The sequence below is a fragment of the Protopterus annectens genome, chromosome 3.part0 (genome assembly GCF_019279795.1).
Source record: "Protopterus annectens isolate FY-2018-M chromosome 3.part0, PAN1.0, whole genome shotgun sequence".
NCBI classification, from domain to species: Eukaryota; Metazoa; Chordata; order Ceratodontiformes; family Protopteridae; genus Protopterus; species Protopterus annectens.
In genome coordinates this window covers 510,013,763-510,034,358 of record NC_056731.1, presented here as the reverse complement: position 1 = coordinate 510,034,358, position 20,596 = coordinate 510,013,763, and the positions used below count along the sequence as shown (strand labels likewise).

Sequence of the window (20,596 nt, the reverse complement as noted above, 5' to 3'; positions counted from 1 at the left end):
AGTAAACAAATTCTATGACCACTATAGAACCCATCACTGAACAATCTGCTTTGTTGGATGGAATGCATCTAGTATAAAACTAAGGAAATCTAGACCAGATCAAGTTAGCACTGAATGGTGACATCTGATTGGCTATGTCTTTGCAACTGAGTGGATTCTATTAGAAAAGCCAGAGTCAATGAAATAAAGCAAAGGTCTGTGCCAGCCAAAAGGTTAAGCATGGTGCAGTCTCTGTAATTGCATTACTTTGTTGACTAGGTTTTTCCCACTGGGCCACATTTCTTTTCTAAGGAGATTAGAATCACACTGCAAACAAAAGAAACATATACCAAAGTGGCCTTCCAATCAACCTAACCAGTGTGACCTTCAGACATAGGAAGAAGCCAAACTACTCTTACAAAGAAAAAGAGAGAACACGCATACTCCAACCAAAAGCATTTGGAGGCAAGGACTGAATTCCAGAACATGGTGCCTGAGAGGCAGAAACTTCAACCACTGTATCAGTGTTTACCAGTGAACACTCAAGCTCATATAAGTGTTACATGTAAAACAAGAAACCTGCCATTTGTTACCTCATCAGGAAATGATCTGGATGAAGTCCCATTTTGTCCCCTGTTAAATTTGTTTTCATGGCTGAGTTCAATATATAAACCTATTTGTTTATTAAGGCCCCATGTACATGATTGAGAACACAGCTGTTTGAATATATTCAGCTGTTGGATCTATGTCAGTTGATTGAGTTTTCAGAAACTCGAAATTCATATCAGTGAGATGATATAATCGAATTTCTAAAAACTCGAGCATTAAAAAAAAACACAAAAATCTGTCTTTATGTTTTTGCAGGGTGGCAAGCCCCCTGCACCCCCCACATCCCTGATAATTATATATACCAATGCCGAGATTGCACTACATTGAGAAAAATGGTAAATTTCCTGATCCTCACTGTAGTGCGATCTCCATTCAAAAGCTTCGGGTTATCAAATTCCATCATATCGTCTCGCCGATATGAATTGCAAGGGTTCCTATTACGTGATCGAATAGTATAAAACTTTGAACACCACAAGATCAAACTTGTATGTTCGAAGTTTTATAATTTCGAACACAAAAAAAAAAAAACAACGGACAGAAAGTAACTGTCATAAGCAGGGGGCAAGTACCCCTGCACCCCCCACACCCCCTGTTCTTTAAATATACCAACTCCAAGATCTCACTATAGTGCAGAAAGGGAATATTTCCCTTTACTGCACTGCAGTGCGATCTCGGAGTTGGTATATTTAAAGAGCGGGGGGTGTGGGGTGTGCAGGGGGGCTTGCCCCCCCCCTGCTTACAACAGTTATTGAGCTGGTTTTGTTTTTTTTTGTTTTTTTAATTCGAATTGCTGAAACTTCGAACACTTGTGTTCGATGTTTTCAGGTTCAAAGTTTCAGCAATTCGATAATGTAATAGGAACCCGAATTGCAAGTTTCTGAAAACTTGATCAACAGATAGGGATTCCAGCTGTCTCCTGATCTGTTGAAAGGTATAGTATTCAAAATATTGTATTTTTGAAAGTATTGTATATTGAAAGGTGTGGGCACTGCTTGTATGATTTGTTCATGTGCCAGCCCACTTATTAATTAGTAAAGTACTGGAGGGATCGGTAGGTAATATGTTGTTTTCTTAGTGAGACTGCAATATAGGGAGGACAGGGAATATACCCTTTTCCCACTGTTCTGCAATCTCCATGTTGATATATATAATTAGCGGAGGGACTCCCACATTAGGAGTGCAGGAGACTTGCTGCCTGCAAAAAAAATCTGATTTGAGAGATTTTGTTGTTGCTGTTTGTGTGTGGTGTGTGAGTGCATATACATACATATATATATATATATATATATATATATATATATATATATATATATATTTGTTTATGTTCAACTGAACATGCTGTGTGCTGGTGTGTATGGACATGCATGGCAGTGTGCGAGTCTTTGGATGTTTGATTGCTTCTGCTGTAATCATTAGCATAGTAGATATGGTGAAACACCCATTTGTTAATATTGCTTATGATTTGCGGGATATATATTTAACTTTAATGCATGTTTCTGGAGTCCTCTAAACATGGATAAATCATAGTTTGATGAAAAAGATTTGAATTATATCTAGCCAGCTCAACTACTGACCACTTGTTGTGCTCCTTAGTTCTGCTTTAATCCATAGCAGATACCTCAAAGAGTTAAATTCTTCATTGCCCTCAACTGCTGCATCATATTGTCTACCAGTCACTTTATCCCACTGAAATCACTCTTTCTTAAGTCAAGAAACTGTGCCCCTCAGAGAGTTTTCTGGTAGCAGGGAATTATTTGAATTAAAGAATACCAATATCGCCGAATCTTAGGGGTCTCTTACCCAACTAACATCTCACCATCTGTGAGATGTCTAGAGTCATATAGTTAATGGTATCTGGTTTCTCTGTTTTTTTTTTTCTCTTAATCAGATAACCACTAAAGTTGTTGCATATATAATCAGATAAGACAGATACCCATTATTCTGGCAATTAAAATGCACAGTCACTGTCAGCCATGCTAAAATTACCTCATTCTATGATTAATTTGTCCTTATCAGATCCCTTCCTAATTTTCCTTAAGGCAGGAAGCCTGTCTCTTTTCTATTACCAATTCCCCAGAAAGCTTTTGTATCACCAGTATCCATAGATTTTTCACTAGGAATTGTCCCAAACTATACCCAGATCTGAAGTCTCTCTTTCTAATGCATTCTTTCATGAGTCCCCATTCCACTTTCTCAGACTTGTAGAGTCCCAGTAGACTGTAGTTATATATGTGCTTACTTCATTTTATGTGAGTATTTTGTGACAGATACCTACTATTTTCCAGTTAACAAGTTTCTAGTAGAATGATTAAATCAATTTTATGAGTGAGTTTTAAAGGAGCTGGTCATGTTCAATCAATAGACCAGAGCACTGTAGACAAACATGAATTCCAGCACACCATAAAACATAATGTAAGTATATCACAAAATGCAGTGTTACAAGCATTGCACTAGTAGTAACTGTAAACATTATGTGTACAAAGACTTCCTACATAGGTGGCAAATTGGAGAATGCAGTACGGAGAAGTTATAAGTAATAAAGTGAAGAACAAGTGTTATTCATGTTTGTTCAACGCTGAAGTCAGAAAAGGCTTGTGAAGTGATAGGTAAGCAGAGAGGAAAAAGCATGTGGAATTATTAAAGAAAAGAAGGAGAACAGAAAAACGAATAGCAAACATGAATGTTTTTACATTTATTTCTTTCTATAGCCATGGATATGCTTTGTTTTACTTTTGTAAAATATGCAGTACTTTCATCCTTAGACATGTTATGTAGTGCTTGGCTTGCTCTTCAACTATGTATATATATATATATATATATATATATATATATATATATATATATATATATATATTATTTTGGGCAACCACAGGATGTACTGTCAAAAAATCAAAAAGCTTCTGGGCAGCAAAAATACGTATATCTCCCATATTATCAACTTTACTCTTGTTGCTATCATCAGAGTGTCATTTCAGAAGAATTTAATGCCTTCTTCAGCAGTCTGTTCTCACCAGCCTTACCTCTTAACCCCCACAACACCCAGCTAGTCATTACCAAATATACACCAAGTTCCAAACCTGAACTGTCAAACTTTTGAATTCAACTGCATCTCAAGCAGCTACTTCTGTAAATTCCTCATTAAAATACCAACTGATTCTGCCTTTTCATTCATACTACTAAACCTTGAATGTCTGAAAATAAAAGCAGCTAGCTATGTATGCTGTCCACTCACACATAGTCAATCTTGCCTCATTTATCAGAATTCTACCTAATGAATGGAAAAGTACAATGATTATTCCACTATCGAAAAGTCCTGCCCCACTCAGCCTGAACACCTCTGCCACCATGTTGTTCCAGGTTCTGTAGCAACAACTCTGTAACGTAGTCTTAATAAGCAGGTCATTCATTTCCTGCAAGAGAGAGACACATTCTTTCACCTAAGCAACATGGTACCTGCAGCTTGTTCTTTTCCCATTATTTATTGTGTCATTTCCACTCGGTCTGCATCATAATAGGATACTTTATGCAGAGGATCTGCTTCTACTCATAACAATCCCACCACTGCAAAAACTATTTCAAAAAAACTTCATCAGTACTGTCGTTGTTTCAAAACTAACACCCTAATTATTAATGCATCTAAAAAAACAAGCTATGATCTTCGGTTGGCACACCTCAAAGACTTCTCAGATTCATTTTATTAACTTTGCCTGACCCCCTTGGTAACCAACATGAAACTGTAAATTACTACAAATATCTAGGTGTAACTCTTGACCCCAGCATGATTTTTATCCTACACATACAATACATCACCACAAATATACCCCGACAGCTCAAACTGCCATATGGACTTACTAACCTGCTCACCCCTAACACCAGATATGCAAGTGCAAAAAATATACTCATCCCTAAGCTTGAATACTCTGTCCTATTAATTTTTTAGGTAACTCAAAAAAAAAAAAAAACATTATGCAGAAATATAAATCTTGCTGATTACAAATGGTTACAACCTACTTCTCTCTGTAAACACACTCCCAATTAATCTAACAGCAGCCCTTCTCTTTTTTTAACCACTATCTATACATTTTGTTCTTAAATTTCTGTATTCTGCTTACCTGATTTGTCTCGTATCAACAATAACTCCCAGACAATCAAAGTATAGACTATGCCATTACCATATAATGCTCACCCTTGTCTGTCAGCTCCACTGATAGAGCCTTTCATAGATTACTAGCACCTGCCATCTACAACATTCCAGTACAAAATGTACATAATAGGCCCAGTGTAAACTCTTTCTAGATGTCTCAGAAATCATGCTTATTTCACATGATGCAATGCACTACCACTGTAGCACTTTTCCCTCAATAACTCCCAAACTGGTTACTCCAGAGTTGCCATTCATGCTGAAAGTTATTCTGCTCTCAACATCTTGCTCTCAGCTCTCTATGTACATTAAGTTCTGTACTAGATGTAATGGGTAGCCCTACTGTTGTATTTCTCTATAAATCTTAATGCTATATGCCTGTGGTCCAGGTAATAACTGGAAAGGGTCATGTGATCAGCCCAGCCACTGACCCAGTTAACAAATCTATACAGAAAATAAATAAAACATTATTGCTAGATGCTCTAGACATGGGGTGTGTAATGTTGCCTCTCATTATTTATTATCATGAGTCTTACAAATTCAGATTCATTGCAGTCTTTTTACTTATCCAGTGATGATACCAGATTTCTGGCCAAGTGTACTTCCTCCTTTTTCATTATGTGATCATGATTATTGTGATGCAATCTATTGTTACAGATATAGCTCCAGCCCCCTCCCCCCACACACCACGGTATGATAGTTTGTAACACTGTACTATAAAATATCTGTTAAATGTCTTGTTCTTAATCATTCCTGTTCTGAGTTTGATTTTCTTTCTTCACTTTGGGAAAGTCTAGAGGAGATAACCATGCCTTCATTTCTAAACTTCACTTCTGCAAAAGGTCTCCAATGTTGTCTCCAGACACTAATTTATAAGACCATTCATGTTCAAGTGAACAGCTGCTTCAAAACCTTTCTTTCTCTCTCCTTTTCTGTCTAGTCTGTTATTATCATAGATGGCTAATGAACAAGAAGGAGAATTACACCATCCAGCAGTCAGACTTCTCCCCAGTGACTCTGTCTCCCATACCATTAATCACTAAGATTCTGTGCACCAGAGCTATTCTGCTACCGCCCTCGTTTATGCTGTCTGTTTCTGCATATGTATATCAGAAATCCCCCATCTGGCATCCTGTATAGGAGTGAGTTTCAGGTTTGTAAAGTAATTTGCCATCCGGATGGTACAGAATCAGTCAAATTCACTAGAAAAGTACTGGCATATTTATACTTTCTGTTGCCCATCATGCCTCAGTCCTGCCCTTTTAGCTAGTGGGCCTCTGATGAGTAAAGGCATTGCAAGTGTACCACAGATGAATCAATGGCACAGATGATATCTCTTCTAGAACTACTACTATTATATCATAGAGATGGGTAAAGGCCTCTTTCACCTCCTTCTCCACTAAAAAAAACCTGAATAGCAGGTACTATACATTGTCCCTAGTGGAGACTGGTCTCTGCCACCATTTCCGCTTAGTGAACTTTTGAAGGCCTAGACTATGTTGGAGGACCTGCATTTTAAGCAAGCGCCATTGGCATATGGGAATAAAGTCCTGACCTTGATCCAGGTGGACTCTTTCTGATTAGCAGCCCTGGCACCTGCAGGAACTATGGTGGAGAAAGGACTGTTGTGGCTTAGTCTGCTCAGCTCTCATGAAGAGCAAGGAATACATGATGGCAGGCAGACCCTTTGTGTAAGCCCAGGTGGAAACTAAAATTATAGCTGGTTTAGGTGAACAGATGGAACTTGGATATTGTTGCTACCTGGAGGGGGCATGCCTAGGAACAATGCTTCAATTCTCACAGAGGTCTATCAATGAAATACTAACATGTAATGGATAGGGCCACTCTAACATGTCAAGCCAGCCCCTTCAAGTAAATCTCAGGTTCTTCTACCTTCCACACCTTTTCATTGTCAGTGTAACCCAGCTGGTAACCCTGACCTGGAGTGGGTTAATTCTCAGGTGACACTGCATGCCTCTCACATTAGGAAAAGGAGGGAGAGACATAAAAGAAGCCACATTGCTATAGTAGTTCAACTTCAACTTAAACAAAGAGTTCAACCCTATGATGAAAAAAATGCATTTTACTCACTGATAAGTGCATTTCAAACAGACATAGATAAGTGTCTTCCATTTCTGATTTGCTGCATGTTTGACCTTTGTGAATTATTGCCACATGCATCTACTGCATACACATACTACATTTTCAGCAAGCATGTCACCCACGGTATGTAGTACTCCCTTCTGTTATCACTGTGGACTAAACACACTTTCTCTTACTCAGGTTGAGCCATTTTCATTTTGTAGCCACAGAATCCCTAATTATCAAGATTTGAAGCAATGGAGGGCGCAGCATCCCCTGCATTATGTTGCTCTGATCTCATTAGCTAAGGTGGCATCATTGCATAGTCATTGACTTCTATGTGGAAAAACAAAAGTTTAACCTTTTAAAGTTCAAACATGATAAATTGCCTAACTATAGTAAATGTTGAAAGCTGATATAAAAATGGCTGTATTTAGTGTGTTAGATATGCCCTAACAAAGGTCTTACTGGCTGTTACTGTTTCTGTTTCATATGCATATTATGACTTATCATTCACCCCACCTTCTTGCGCCAAGCACAGGCATTTCAGATACTAACAAACCTGCTAACAGCAAACATACATAGTTTGTCGTTCTGCTTTACCTTTATTGTGATTTGTGATTCATTGGTGTAATGTCTTCTTTCATTCCACTTGATAAAGTGATTTGTTGGAAGCACCTTTAGCCCCTACCTTACCTCCTCCACAAGATTCTTGTGCCAGGCTTCTTTTCTGCATATGCCTACATTTTCTCCATGGCTGAGGTGTCATGTCAGTCAGCTAAACTGGTCAAGTACTTGCAAAATACAATATGCATTCACAAGAAACTATGTTATCTTGTCCAGCCCTGTGCTACACTGCTGCTCCTTAATTTTTTATTGCATTTTGGTCACTGGAGTAGGGGGCAAATGCTGAGGAACCTATTTAAAGCACTACCTTGGTGGGGGGGGGGGATGTACCCAGCATTACAATAATGCAATTATATAAGAGGCACTCATTGGCTACCTCAAGGCAATGTTCATAGGTAACATCAAGTGAAGCAACAAAAGTTCTGCCAACTTACCAGGTTATGTAGACCAGTTAATAGAACATGCTGCTAGACATTGTAATTTAGCATTATCAGTTCACAGAACTAAAGCAACTGCATAGGACAATGTTTAGGTTGATAGTAAGTGATTTGACTGACAAAGAAAATGAATGGAAGGCAAATAATCGGTATAGGTTATAGTACAGTCATGTGAGGGGGACTCATTCACTAATACATGTAACTAACTACGCCACACATATCAGATGACAGGGGAAAGTATTTATAACACAAGCACATATGTTCCTCACTACAAATAGGTAGACAGGCATCTGTTTAATACACAAGTTAACTAAGCTTTATATGCCAGATTTACTTTAGAAGTCAATGTATTATTTATATAAACAGAATTCTATTATCTATCGGTTCATAGGTGATTACTAGCCGAATGATCGCAGGTGGTTTTTTTTTTTTTTTGCCTAGCCATGCTTCCCAAGAATTAAACCCTGCACCTTGTGTCTTTGAGGCAAACATCTTAACCATTGTGCCAACCCCCAATCCCTTGTAAACCGATAGGGTATAAGAGTGTATAATTTAATTTGGTGGAGAAAAGCTGAAATCCAAAACAGGAAACTCTTTCTTTAAGGTGTTATTAGAGTTTGGCTCTGAATTCTGAAATTGAATGACTGTTCCTACTACTGAAAGTTATGCAGCCCCATACTTTGAGACCTAGAATTGAGAATGTGTGATCTGAAGTTGCTAGGGAATTGGCAGTTCTTTGCAGGACTTGGAGTTGTTTGAATGAGAGTGAAGCTCATATGTTGTAGATGATACTGCAATTTGAGGAAAAGTAGGGAGGTGTGAGATTATTAAAGGATTTATAAAGTTGCAGGAGTACGCAGAGGTCGGACATTTCAAAAAAAAAAAAGATCCAGTTAGCATGAGCTAAAGATGTGCAATGTTGTCCAAATGAGACTTGAGAGGGTTGTAGATATAGTAGCTCAGAGGAATAAGCTAGGGGAGGGAGTCCATATTCAAGCAGAGGATATAGGAAGTTTTTACCAGTATCAACCATAATCATAAGCAGGAATCTAGAGATTTTCTGGTAACCATTTGTTTTATTAATTTTTCATTTTAGTAGATTAATGTGAATAGTCATTGTGAGAGGAAATATAGAGTAAATCCATCCATCCATTTAAAAATGTTAAGTTTCTATGTTGTTGATTTTGTTATTGTAGGAAATGTCATAGATTGGATTACATAGTAGTTTTAGCACCAAAGAACTTTTTTTCTGCAGTTCAGTAAGAGTTATTCCTCCTAAAATTAGTGAAATAACCTGTTAAGATCTAACTTGAGACAATGCAAGATGGATCTTTGTTGTCTCCATAACAAAATAATTACCCTTTTGTGATCAGCATACATAAATGCAATCACAAAAGAATGATATCTTGTTTGATTGTGGATGGCACAGTGGTGCAGCAGTAGCATTGTTGCCTCACAACAAGAGTTTCTCTGGTTTGATTATCGGCTGGAGTGTCTTCTGTGCGGAGTCTGCATGTCCTCCCTGCGTTCATGTGAGTTTCCTCCGGATGCTCCGGTTTCCTCCTACATTACAAAGCTATGTGTCTGGAGTATTTCTCCCCGAGCCTCCGCTGAAAATTTTCTTTGTTCCAAGTCAGACTTTCCTGCTTAACAAATGTTAAATAAATATCACTCACATCTTTAGCTCATGCTAACTGGATCATGTTTTTGAAATGTCCCACCTCTGTGTATTCCTGCTACTTTATACGCATCATCATGGACCTAATAAACAAAGATATAGGGAACCTCCAAACTCTGGATCCCACAGTTTGATTTTGCCTGCTCAACCTGGTTGACTTCTTTGAGTCAGTCACCAGAGCTGTTGATGAAGGCAAGGTGGTTCATACAGCCTACCTTGATCTGGCCAAGGCTTTTGATACCATTCCCCACTCAGGAATCATAGAAAACCTCACTAAGCTAGGCATCAACCCCTATATCACTAGGTGGGTTGCAAACTGGCTCACAGATAGAACCCACAGTGTGAAAGTAGCTGACTCCAAGTCAGACTGTTGACCAGTCATGAGTGGAGTCCCACAGGGTTCGGTCCTGGGTCCTCTCCTCTTTGTATCTACTTCTCTGAAGTTCAAGCCAACACTCAGGGGCTGTGGCTGACAAAGTTCGCAGACAATTGCAAGTTGGGAGCCATAATTAACTCCCCAAGTGATGCTGACATTCTACAGAAAGGTGTCAGAACCATGGCCTTAAGTTCAATGCCAAAAAATGTGTCATCATCCCCTTTGGGGAAAAACCTGGTTCCCATGAATTACCACATCAATGGTACTCCACTGAACACAGAAGGCATCATAAGAGATCTGAGAACACAGATTGACAGCAACCTCTCTTTTGACTACCACATTGTCACTGTGGTCAAAGTCCTTCTATGTGACACATCTCATTACTAAGGGTTTTGCATCCAGGAAGAAAGAGGTCATTGTCTCCCTCTATGCTTCCCTCATTAGGTCAATCATCAAGTACAATGCCCCATTTGGCATGTACCTCACTAGACACCTACAACAACTAGAGAGGCCACAAAAATACCTCAGAAAGAGGATCTTCGGCCTTAAACACTTGTCCTATATGGACAGACTAAAAAAAACTCCAACTATTGTCTCTCTCATATCGCCTACTTAGAGGCGATCTCTGCTTGACTTACAAAGCCATGTCTGACCCAGCTCTGTTATAAATGCTACATCTAAAGAAATCCCAATCCCTCCGCACTACATGTTCCAGAGACCTCAACCTCATTACCACAATCAACAGAACAAGCTGGAAGGACAGGTTCAGAACCTAGAGACTGCCCATGCTATGGAATAATCTTCCCATACATGTCAAGCAGAGCACCTCACTGTCCATCTTCAAGAGAAATCTTGATGAGTGGATGGGAAATAGAAAATTCACAACGGGGATCACTCCAGTGGCTCTACTTGACAGAGGCACTGGGAATTAAGGTCGGGTTGCACAATGCCAGGGTAATCCTATAGGCTAGACTAGTAAAGGCTCCAGGTCCATTAGCCTAGTACATATCTATGAACCTATGAACCTATACGAATAGTACTTTCTGGTGAAAAATAAGAAAAAAGTGTGTTTGCAGGGAGAAAATTCCCCTGCAACTCCCCCCCCCACACACACACACACACACAGAAACACACATCCCTGCTGTATATACAAGCTCTGGGGTTGCTGTGTCTGGATAAAGAAGAAATACTTAGGTATCACAACCTTGATCTTCTACCACAAAGCCTGCTAGTCACACACTAGTGATCACACACATAGAAGCTTGATCACTTGAGTCTCACAAACAAGCCTGGCACTCATCTGTGTCACGAGGAGGATCTGTAGAGGACAAAATAATCATCACAGAGAAAATGTTAAATGTATGGGTTGGAAGGGTGTTTTCTTATGAAAGTGTGAATAAGAGGGCCTAAGGACTTTGAAAACTCCAGAAGGTGTACAGGCATTGGTGAGAGATCCTTTACTACTTTAACTTTAAAAATAATTGACTAGGTAGCTTTCAAGCCAAGTGATGGTGGATGAGCCAAAGCTTTACTATCAACGGGTTTTAAGCAGGAGACAGATGATTATGCCCAAAAACTTTAGTTAAGTTGATAAAAAGAGCTCTAGTGAGGTGATTTTTGTTGACAGAGATAAGACTGGACTAAATTAGAGAGAAGAGATAGTGTTTAAGCAATTAGTAAAGCCAGGCTGGTCTTTGGGCAGAAGTTTTCATTAGTTCAAAAATAAAATCCCACTTTCAAACACTTTCAGTTTCCAAAGTGTGATAGTAAGGAGATGCTCCTGAAGACAAAGGTGTTAGCAAGAATGCCTAGGGGCTACAATAATGGATGCTACTTTCCCTTAAAGAGAGAGAGTGAGAAGACCGATGAGATACATAGAGGTTAAAATAACAGCAGCCTTCTTTATAATAAAATACTTACAGATCTGTATGATCCAAGGGTAGATGCTATCACCCCAGGTCCACCATGGGTAGTTTCTGTATTTATTTGTCTTTCTGCTTCTTCACATGATAGAAAAGTTTCAAGTGGTTGAGCAGGGTTCACGTTACAATGTTGAGCGGGGTGCTCTTTTGTCAGTTAGCTTAGAAGATTAAGGCTATAATCTGCCAATCAGCTATATGTTGTAGCTCATGGTTCGTATCCTTTAGTCAGCACTTATAAACTATGTAACTCCAAGTATGTTATTTAAGCAGACAATGTTTTGTGGCAGCAGTGGAAAAATTAACTTGTGCTTACTTGACTTACCTGGTTAACAAATAAAAAAATCCATCTTCAAAACTTTTAACTATGTCACTAAGCACTCCCTCCAGCATACTGAACTCCAGGTATGATACTAATTTCTCAATATCCTAAAGTTGTGATAATCATACCATAACCCACCTCATATTTTTGGAAATCCACAGGTTAGTAACCTACATATGACTTCCTGAACTCACCCACTGCCTCGTTTAGTATTACTTGATAAATCATGTTATATGCACCACAATTCAGTGTAAAATACTAATTTTGTTTGTGTTATTTAATGTACACTATTAATCAGCTGCCAGTATGAGTGACATAATATTATTATTTATTTATGTATGTATTTATTTTTACATTTGTAAACGGGGTTAGTCCAAATGGGCCCAGAGAGCCCTTTTTCAGTGGAGACCTTCATTCTTCATCAGAGAACACCTGCAAATTCATTACTGTGAAAAGGAAAAAATGAAAGAGGATAATCCTGATTTGTAATCATCCCAAGCTCTGCTTAAAGAGAATATTTGCGACATCTTTATGCTAGGACAGACATGTAAGGGCACTGCCTTTACTTATAAGGATTGCTGGAAAGAGAAAAAGGTAGAGAATGATTTCACATATAACTGTTTGTTGGTACATTGCCTTTCCATTGTAAGGCCTGAGAAGTCAGGAGACAGATGTAGTATGAAGGAGAAGTGCAATATTTGTACCTTAATGAGCGATGGAACATTCAGTAACATGCTAATGGGGGTGACTTCCAAAATAAAGGCACTTCAAGTTATGACAAGGTCGACAGATATTTAGTTCAGAGATTAAATATACACCAAAGTTTTTAGATCTACACACATCCATTCTTTACAAGAACTAGCATACTTAGACCATATTATAGTTGCATATTTAATGTTTGTTTGCAGGGAATAAAATCCTGACACTACAGTTGAAGGTCTTCAAGGGAATGAGAATAATAATAATTGTTCTTAAAGCGCTTCCATTGGTATAAAATATGTATTATATGTATCTAGCACTTTTTGAATTCTTTGGTTTAAATAGAACCAGTGGTAAATCAAACACACACTGTGGAGACCTAAACCTATGCTACCAAACTTTAACAACACCAGATGGCATGACAGATACCTAATCCAATGTATCCTCCCATTTTTAAATTAGGCTACCCTTACCTATAAGCAGAATAGGTTCATAGGTTCAGAAGTTCATAGATAAGTACTAGGCTATCAGCCCAAGGGCCTAAGTAAGCCTAGCCAACAAGGTTCCCTGGCTTATGCCACCTAAGAAAGTTAATTTCCTGTGCCCCTGTCAAGCAGAGCCACATAAATTATCCCTGGGGTGCATTTCCTATTTCCCATCCACTCATCAAGATTTTTCTTGAAGAGTGCTAATGAGGAACTTTGCTTCACTTAGATGGGTAGCTTGTTCCAGAGTATAGGAAGTATCTGGGACAGGAATCTATTCCTCCAGCATGTCCTGTTTATTGTGGTGACAAGGTTTAGGTCCCTAGAGCATGTAGCTTGGAGGGATTGGGATTTCTTTAGGTGTAGCATGTCCAACAGATCTGGGTTTGACATAACTATATATGTTAGGCAGAGATCTCCTTTGAGTAGGTGATATGCTACAGAGTAAAGCTGGAGGTTTTTAAGATGGTCAGTGTAGGGCATCTGTTTGAGGCCAGTAATCCTCTTTGTGAGGTACTTCTGTGGCGATTCCAGCTGCTGCAGATGTCTAGTGAGGTACATTCCTAAAAGGGTGTTGTACTCTATAATGGGTCTAATGAGTGCCGAGTAGAGGGGAACAATAACCTCTTTTTTCCTGGATGAGAACCCTTTTGTGATGAGGTGTGCCACATAAAAGGATTTCCTGACAACTGTGGCAATGTGATTATCAAAAGAGAGACTACCGTCCACCTGGGTCCCAAGGTCTATTATCACACATTCGGTGTTATGTAGACTGCCATTTATATGGCAGTTCATGGGTACAGAGTTTTTACTAAAGGGGGTGACAATGCACTTTTTGGCACTGAGCTTGAGGCCATGCCTCTGACACCAGGCATCTGTCTTAGTGAGGCCCTTCTGTAGGATGTCCACATCATTTGGGGACTCGACTATGGCTCCTAGTTTGTAGTCATCTGCATTCTTCTGTGTTAGCCTGTACTTCAGAGAAGTAGATACCAAACAGGAGAGGTCCCAGGACTGAACCCTGTGGTACTCCACTTGTCACTGGTTTGAAGTCAGATTTGGAGCCTGCAACTTTTACAGTGTGGGTTCTGTCAGTGAGCCAGTTGGCAACCCATCTTGTGATGTAGGGATTTATACCTAGTTTAGTGAGTTTAGCTATAATTCCAGAATGAGGTATGGTGTTGAAAGCCTTGGCAAGGTCAAAATAGGCTGTGTGAACCACCTTACCCTCATCTACGGCTTTGGTGACTGCCTCAAAGAAGTCAATCAGGTAAAGAAGGCATGATCTGCCTTTCACAAACCCGAACTGGGTGGAGTCCAGAATTTGGAGGTTAACACTGTCTTTGTTTGAATTTCATGATGATACGTTCCATGGCCTTGCAGACCAGGCTCGTCAGGCTAATAGGGCGATAGTTCCCAGGATCAGTGTTGGCTCCCCCTTTGTGGAGGTGGATAACTGTTGCTGTGCACCATTCAGTGGGCACAAAGTGTGATGTGAGACTGATTGAACATGGTGCTTAGGTGGGGAGCCAGTTCATTCTGAAGTCCGTGTAAAATGCAGCCTGGGATGTTGCCCAGTCCCATGGATGCTGTGTTTTTGGTTTTAGAGAGTGCAGCTTTTACCTGCATATATGTGATTACAGGGACTCTACATTCTTCCTGTATAGATATGGGCCCTTTAGTGGGGTGAGAGGGGAATAAAGTTAGCACTGAACCTATCTGCCCGGATGTTGGCAATATCAGTTGGTTCTGTAATTTTCATGCTGTTGTGCTGTAACTCGGAGCAGATCTGGTTGTTGCCATTGAGATTCTTGACAAGAATGCTTTGGGGTTGCCCTTAAAATCAGTGGTGATTTTGTTTTCATTGCTAGCTTTGGAGGATCTTATAAGGGATCTCAGCTTCTTACTGAGGCTGACCAGGGAGCTCCTCGACTCATGCAATTTTACACTCTTTTGTAACCATTTCTTCCTTCTGTTATAGAGTTTGTTTATGGCAGGGGACCACCAGATTGGCTTCCTTTTTTTTTGAGGATAGCGCCTTGGTTCTATTTGGGATAGCATAATCCATGTAGTCGTGTAAGTGTTTATAGAGTGCATTTGTGTAGGATTCAGCAGTTGTACTTCCACAGTAACCTTTAAAGCCAGTCTGGATGACTTGATGGGGAATCACAAAGTTTCACCAAGGATATGTGGAGAAAGTCTACTTAATGGGAGGCACTGTTAGTCCTCCAAGCAGTACTGGGTGATGTGACTGTGTTTCTCCATGGTCTCTTTGGATGTACACTTAATAAGAGCCTATGACCATATGAACCTTTGGCAATATAATGCATGTTCTCCTACATTTCTCCTGCATTACAGATCTAGAATCAGACCTCTGACATCCATTAGTACATGTATGTAGTTGTGAGCTTATCCTCACAACCACATGGGGTTTCTCTAACTGACATTCATTAGTACATGTATGTAGTTGTGATCGTATCCTCATAAGCACATGGGGTTTCTCTACGTAGTTTAGACATAGTACATAAATTGATTTTCTCACTAAAATTGCACCTAGGTGTCTATGTCATTTATAAATTTCTTTAATGAGCACTTGTGGCAAAATATATATATCAAAAATAAAAAGAAAACACATAATTAAAAAAAATCAAACATTGGTCTATATATTAAAGAGCAAAATTAAAACCATTCATTTCCATTCTGTTAAGTATTAACATAGTCTCATAACTCTGTCACCACTCCAACATTAACCACTTTAACATCTTGTCAACAAGATATAAATACTGTTATATTTAAACTCAATAGTTTGTATATCTGTAAAAACATAGGTAACTATGTCATTGTCAGTAGTATGCTGGGATGGACTGGTTGTGAACAAGTGAGAACTTAATGTGCCCTGCATTCACTGTTTTTAAACTGGCTATGATTCATAATAACACTGAAATGAGTTAACTGATGTCTAGTAATGAATGGATGGATGGAAAGGTATGCATTTGAAACCACCCATATCCATAAGCTATGTAGTATATGACTATTAAAAAAAAATAAAAAGGTAAGGAACACTTAAAAGGTGAGTAATACTTGTTACAAATATATGATTATCAAAAACGTACTTCACTATTAAAAATCCTGTTGTTGGAAACATTTTATGAAAAGAAGTACACCTGCCATAAATGTTCAAATTCAAATGTAAACTCTTTCATAATTTCATAGGTTCATACTAGGCTATCTGCCCTAGGGCATTTATATGCCTAGCCAGAATGTGTTTGGCTTTCACCACCCATTTTAAATTTATTTTGCTATGCCCTTTTTCGAGGTTAGTATACTGTGCCTCTGTCTAACAGTGACACAGAAGTGATACCCGGGATAAACCTACGATCTCCCATCCACTCATCAAGATTCCTCTTGAAGAGAGTCAATGAGAGACTCTGCCTAACCTGGACTGGGATTTTATTCCGGAGTGAAGGGAGCCTCTGGGTTATGAATCTGTCCCTCCAGCATGTCCTATTTATTTCAGTGCTGAGGTTCAAGTCTCTCGAGCGTAGCTCGATGGAATTTGGATTTTCTGAGGTGCAGCATGTCCATTAATTCCGGGTTGGACATGGCTTTATACGTCAGGCACAGATCGCCTCTGAACAGGCGGTATGCCACTGAGTAGAGCTGGAGTTTCTTTAACCGGGCAGCATATGGCATCTGTTTGAGCCCTTTGATCCTCTTGGTGAGGTACTTTTGGGGTCTTTCCAGTTGCTGCAGGTGTCTGGTAAGGTACATCCCAAAGGGGCATTGTACTCAATTATGGGCCTGATGAGGGATGAGTAAAGAGGCACAATGACCTCCCCTGATCTAGATGTGAATCCTTCATGATTAGGTGGGCTATATAAAATGTTTTTCTAACCACTTTGGCCATGTGGTTGTCAAATGAGAGATTGCTATCAACTTGGGTCCCCAGGTCCCTAATTACTTCTTCTGTACTTAATGGATTACCACCTATGTGGTAATTTGTGGGCACTTTGTTTTTGCCAAAGGGATGACTATACACTTTTGGCATTTAGCTTGAGGCCATGGCTCTGGCACCAGTTGTCTGTTTCTATGAGGCCCTTTTGGAGGATGCTTGTGTCGGCTGGAGAGTCGATTATGGCGCCCAGTTTGCAGTCATCTGAGAACTTGGTCAGCCACAGTCCTTCCGTGTTGGCCTGTACCTCCGAGAAATATATACCGAACAAGAGAGGTCCCAGGACTGAGCCTTGTGGGACACCACTTGTAACTGGTTTGGAGTCTGACATGGCTCCAGCAATTCTAACCATGTGGGTTCTTTCCTTGAGCCAGTTTGCAATCCATCTAGTGATATAGGGGTTTATATTTAAGCTGGTGAGCTTATCTATAATGCCCGAGTGGGGTATTATATCGAAGGCTTTTGTGAGGTCCAGGTAGGCTGTGTGGACCACCTTCCCCTCGCCAATGGCCTTGGTGACTGTTTCAAAGAAATCAACCAGGTTTAAGAGGCAGGATCTGCCCTTAACAAAGCCGAACTGGGTAGGATCCAGTGTCTGTAGGTCCCCAATATCTTTATTTATGAGGTCCATGATGATCCTTTCCATAGCTTTGCAGACCAAGCTAGTCAGGCTTATGGGGCGATAGTTTCCAGGATCCATTGAGGCACCACCTTTATGGAGAGGGACCACTGTTGCTGTATGCCACTCTTTGGGCACATATCCTGTAGTAAGGCTGAGATTGAACAGTAGTTTTATGTTTGGGTTTAGCTCTTCTTGGAGTTCATGTAGGACGCAGCCCGGGACACCGCCTGGTCCCATTGATGCTGTGTTTTTTGCTTTGGAGAGGGCGGCTCTTACCTGAGCATCTGAGATGACAGGGGGGCAGCACTCTGCTGGGATAGATATTTGCCCTTTTGGTGTGTGGGGGGGAGAAGTTTGCACTGAACCTGTCAGCTAGGATGTTGGCAATGTCTGTGGGTTCGGTGTATTTTTTGTCATTTTGGACTAATTCTGAGCATATCTGGGAATTACAACCCAGGTTCCTAACATAACTAAAGAAAGCCTTGTGATTATCCTTAGTGTCCTGTGCAATTTTTCTCTCGAAGCTGGCCTTAGACAATTTTATGAGTGCCCGTAGTTTTTTGCTAATACTGATCAGTGATGCCTTCCCTTTTGGGATTTTGCTCTATCATTTAGTAGCTTCCTCCTTCTATTGTATAGTTTGTTTATGGCTGGGGTCCACCAGACAGGACGTCTGCCTTTGGAGGATTGGGTCTTGGTTTTATTTGGGATCGCATGATCCATGCATTCCTGAAGGTGTTCATAGAATGTGTTTATAAAGGATTCTGCGGTCTGGGCGTATTTTCCACAGGCCGGGGCTTTGAAGGATTCCACCTCAGTTTTGAGGAGTGTGAAATTTGCTTTAGAGAAGTTTTTCACTGTGGTTTTCTGGGCAGGGGGTGGGGTCAGAATGTGAATATCCAGTGAGATTAGTTTATGGTCTGATCTTACCAGTGAGGGATACACTTCTGGTCTGGAGCATAGAGTCCCCATGTTGGTGATGATCAGGTCCAGTATGTTTTCCCCTCTTGTGGGAATGGTAACAAGTTGTTCCATAGCATTTGAGTTTATAAATTCTAGGAACCTTTGGGCTAGGGTATTGGAGCTAGAGTAATGCTCCCAGTCTATGTTTGGGTAGTTGAAGTCGCCCAATATAATGGTGTTTGGCGAGACCTTCATATTTTCCAGTGTTCTCAGGAAGGCCGAGTGGGGTTCCTGGGTTTGGGAGGGTGGTCTGTAGCAGGCTATAAACTGGAAGGCAGTTTTACCCACTGTTAGTTGCACATGGATAGTCTCTGATGCTTCGTGCTTTACCACCAACCTGGAGGTGTGGGTATCTTTGATGAATATCGATACTCCCCCTCCTTTTGTGGTTCGGTCCAAGTTTTGGGGGCGAAAAGCATGGTATGAGGTATAACCTGGTAGTGCTGGGGTGCTCTTGGGAGCCCTGAACCAGGTTTCTGTTACTGCACAGATATCGATGTTCTCCATGCTAAGGAGAGTTTCGAAAAGTGCATCTTGAGGTTTAGCCTTCTGGCGTTGAGTAGCATTACTCTTAGTTTCTTATCCCTTGTGATACCTATGGAGGTGGGTTTGTCTTTTGAGCCTTGCCTAAACAAGGCACTATGGGGGTAGCAAGAGCCTTTGCCAATATCCGAAAGCCCAGAGGTGACAGGTGCAAGCCGTCCCTAGCGAAGCATCGTGGCTTGTCGAGCATATATCATCCCAAGCTGACAGGCATTGGATCCCCTTTGAATGACACCAGTACTTAAGCCAATTGTTAAAATTGATCATCTTGTCTTCATATTGTGGCATCATTCTTGGTGAGGGTAAGATGCTACTCAAGGTCAGGGTCATACCGGCCTGGGTTTCCTTAAATTAGTTTTTTATATTTTGCAATTTTATGAATCATATCTATTAATTTTTATTTTTTTTATTTTATTTAGTTGTAAGGGGCATGGTTTTTTACAAGTGTGTAAATGTTTATTTGAATAACTCCAGTAAATAAATGTATACTTTCCTTCAGCTTTATTTTGTTTACAGTCCAATATCTCCTTATACTTTTGTCTTTTTTCTAGGTATGATGCCAGATCCCAAAAATGTTCATATTGTCGTGAGCTGGATGATTGCACAGACAGTGACAGCAGTAGCAGGACTTGTGTCTTATCCTTTTGATACAGTCCGACGTCGTATGATGATGCAATCAGGTCGCAAAGGAGGTAAGTTTTATATCTTTTGAGATCTTAAAGCAGAGAAAAGTACAAATTATTTTAAAGAGGTCAGTTATTTCTATGAAATGAACCTTAAAATGTAAAGGAGTACCAACTTTTAGCTATGTGATGATATTGCTGCACACAGAGCTAACAAGATGTTATAGTCCTTGTAAAAAGATGCCATATCAGTACCTATATAAAGTGACAGCATTTTACTTGGGTTATTTCATCACTACATTGTCAATATGAGGAAATCATGGAAGCAGTGTAATTTAACATAATACTTAGATTTTAATGAACTATGTATTATTTTAGGGGCAATGTTACAGGTAATCACTGTACCATTGGCTGAGCAGCTTAAGTGTGACAATTTAAAAGAGAACCACACCCAAAGACTAAAAAAACGTATTTCATCATATTTTGATGTTTCCTACATTTTAACACCACTTTTGGACTCCATATACTTTTTTATATTT

At 39.9% G+C, this 20,596-nt stretch overlaps 1 protein-coding gene across 1 annotated transcript in view; it reads left to right on the top strand.

Annotated features, from left to right (window-relative positions):
* The window catches only part of LOC122796452 (ADP/ATP translocase 1), a 35,694-nt gene that overhangs the window by 8,529 nt on the left and 6,569 nt on the right, over window positions 1–20,596 (top strand). Inside the window, exon 3 of the mRNA XM_044064929.1 lies at window positions 19,986–20,126. Within this exon, the coding sequence (XP_043920864.1) occupies window positions 19,986–20,126 (141 nt within the window). The remainder of the gene's footprint in view (window positions 1–19,985; window positions 20,127–20,596) is intronic.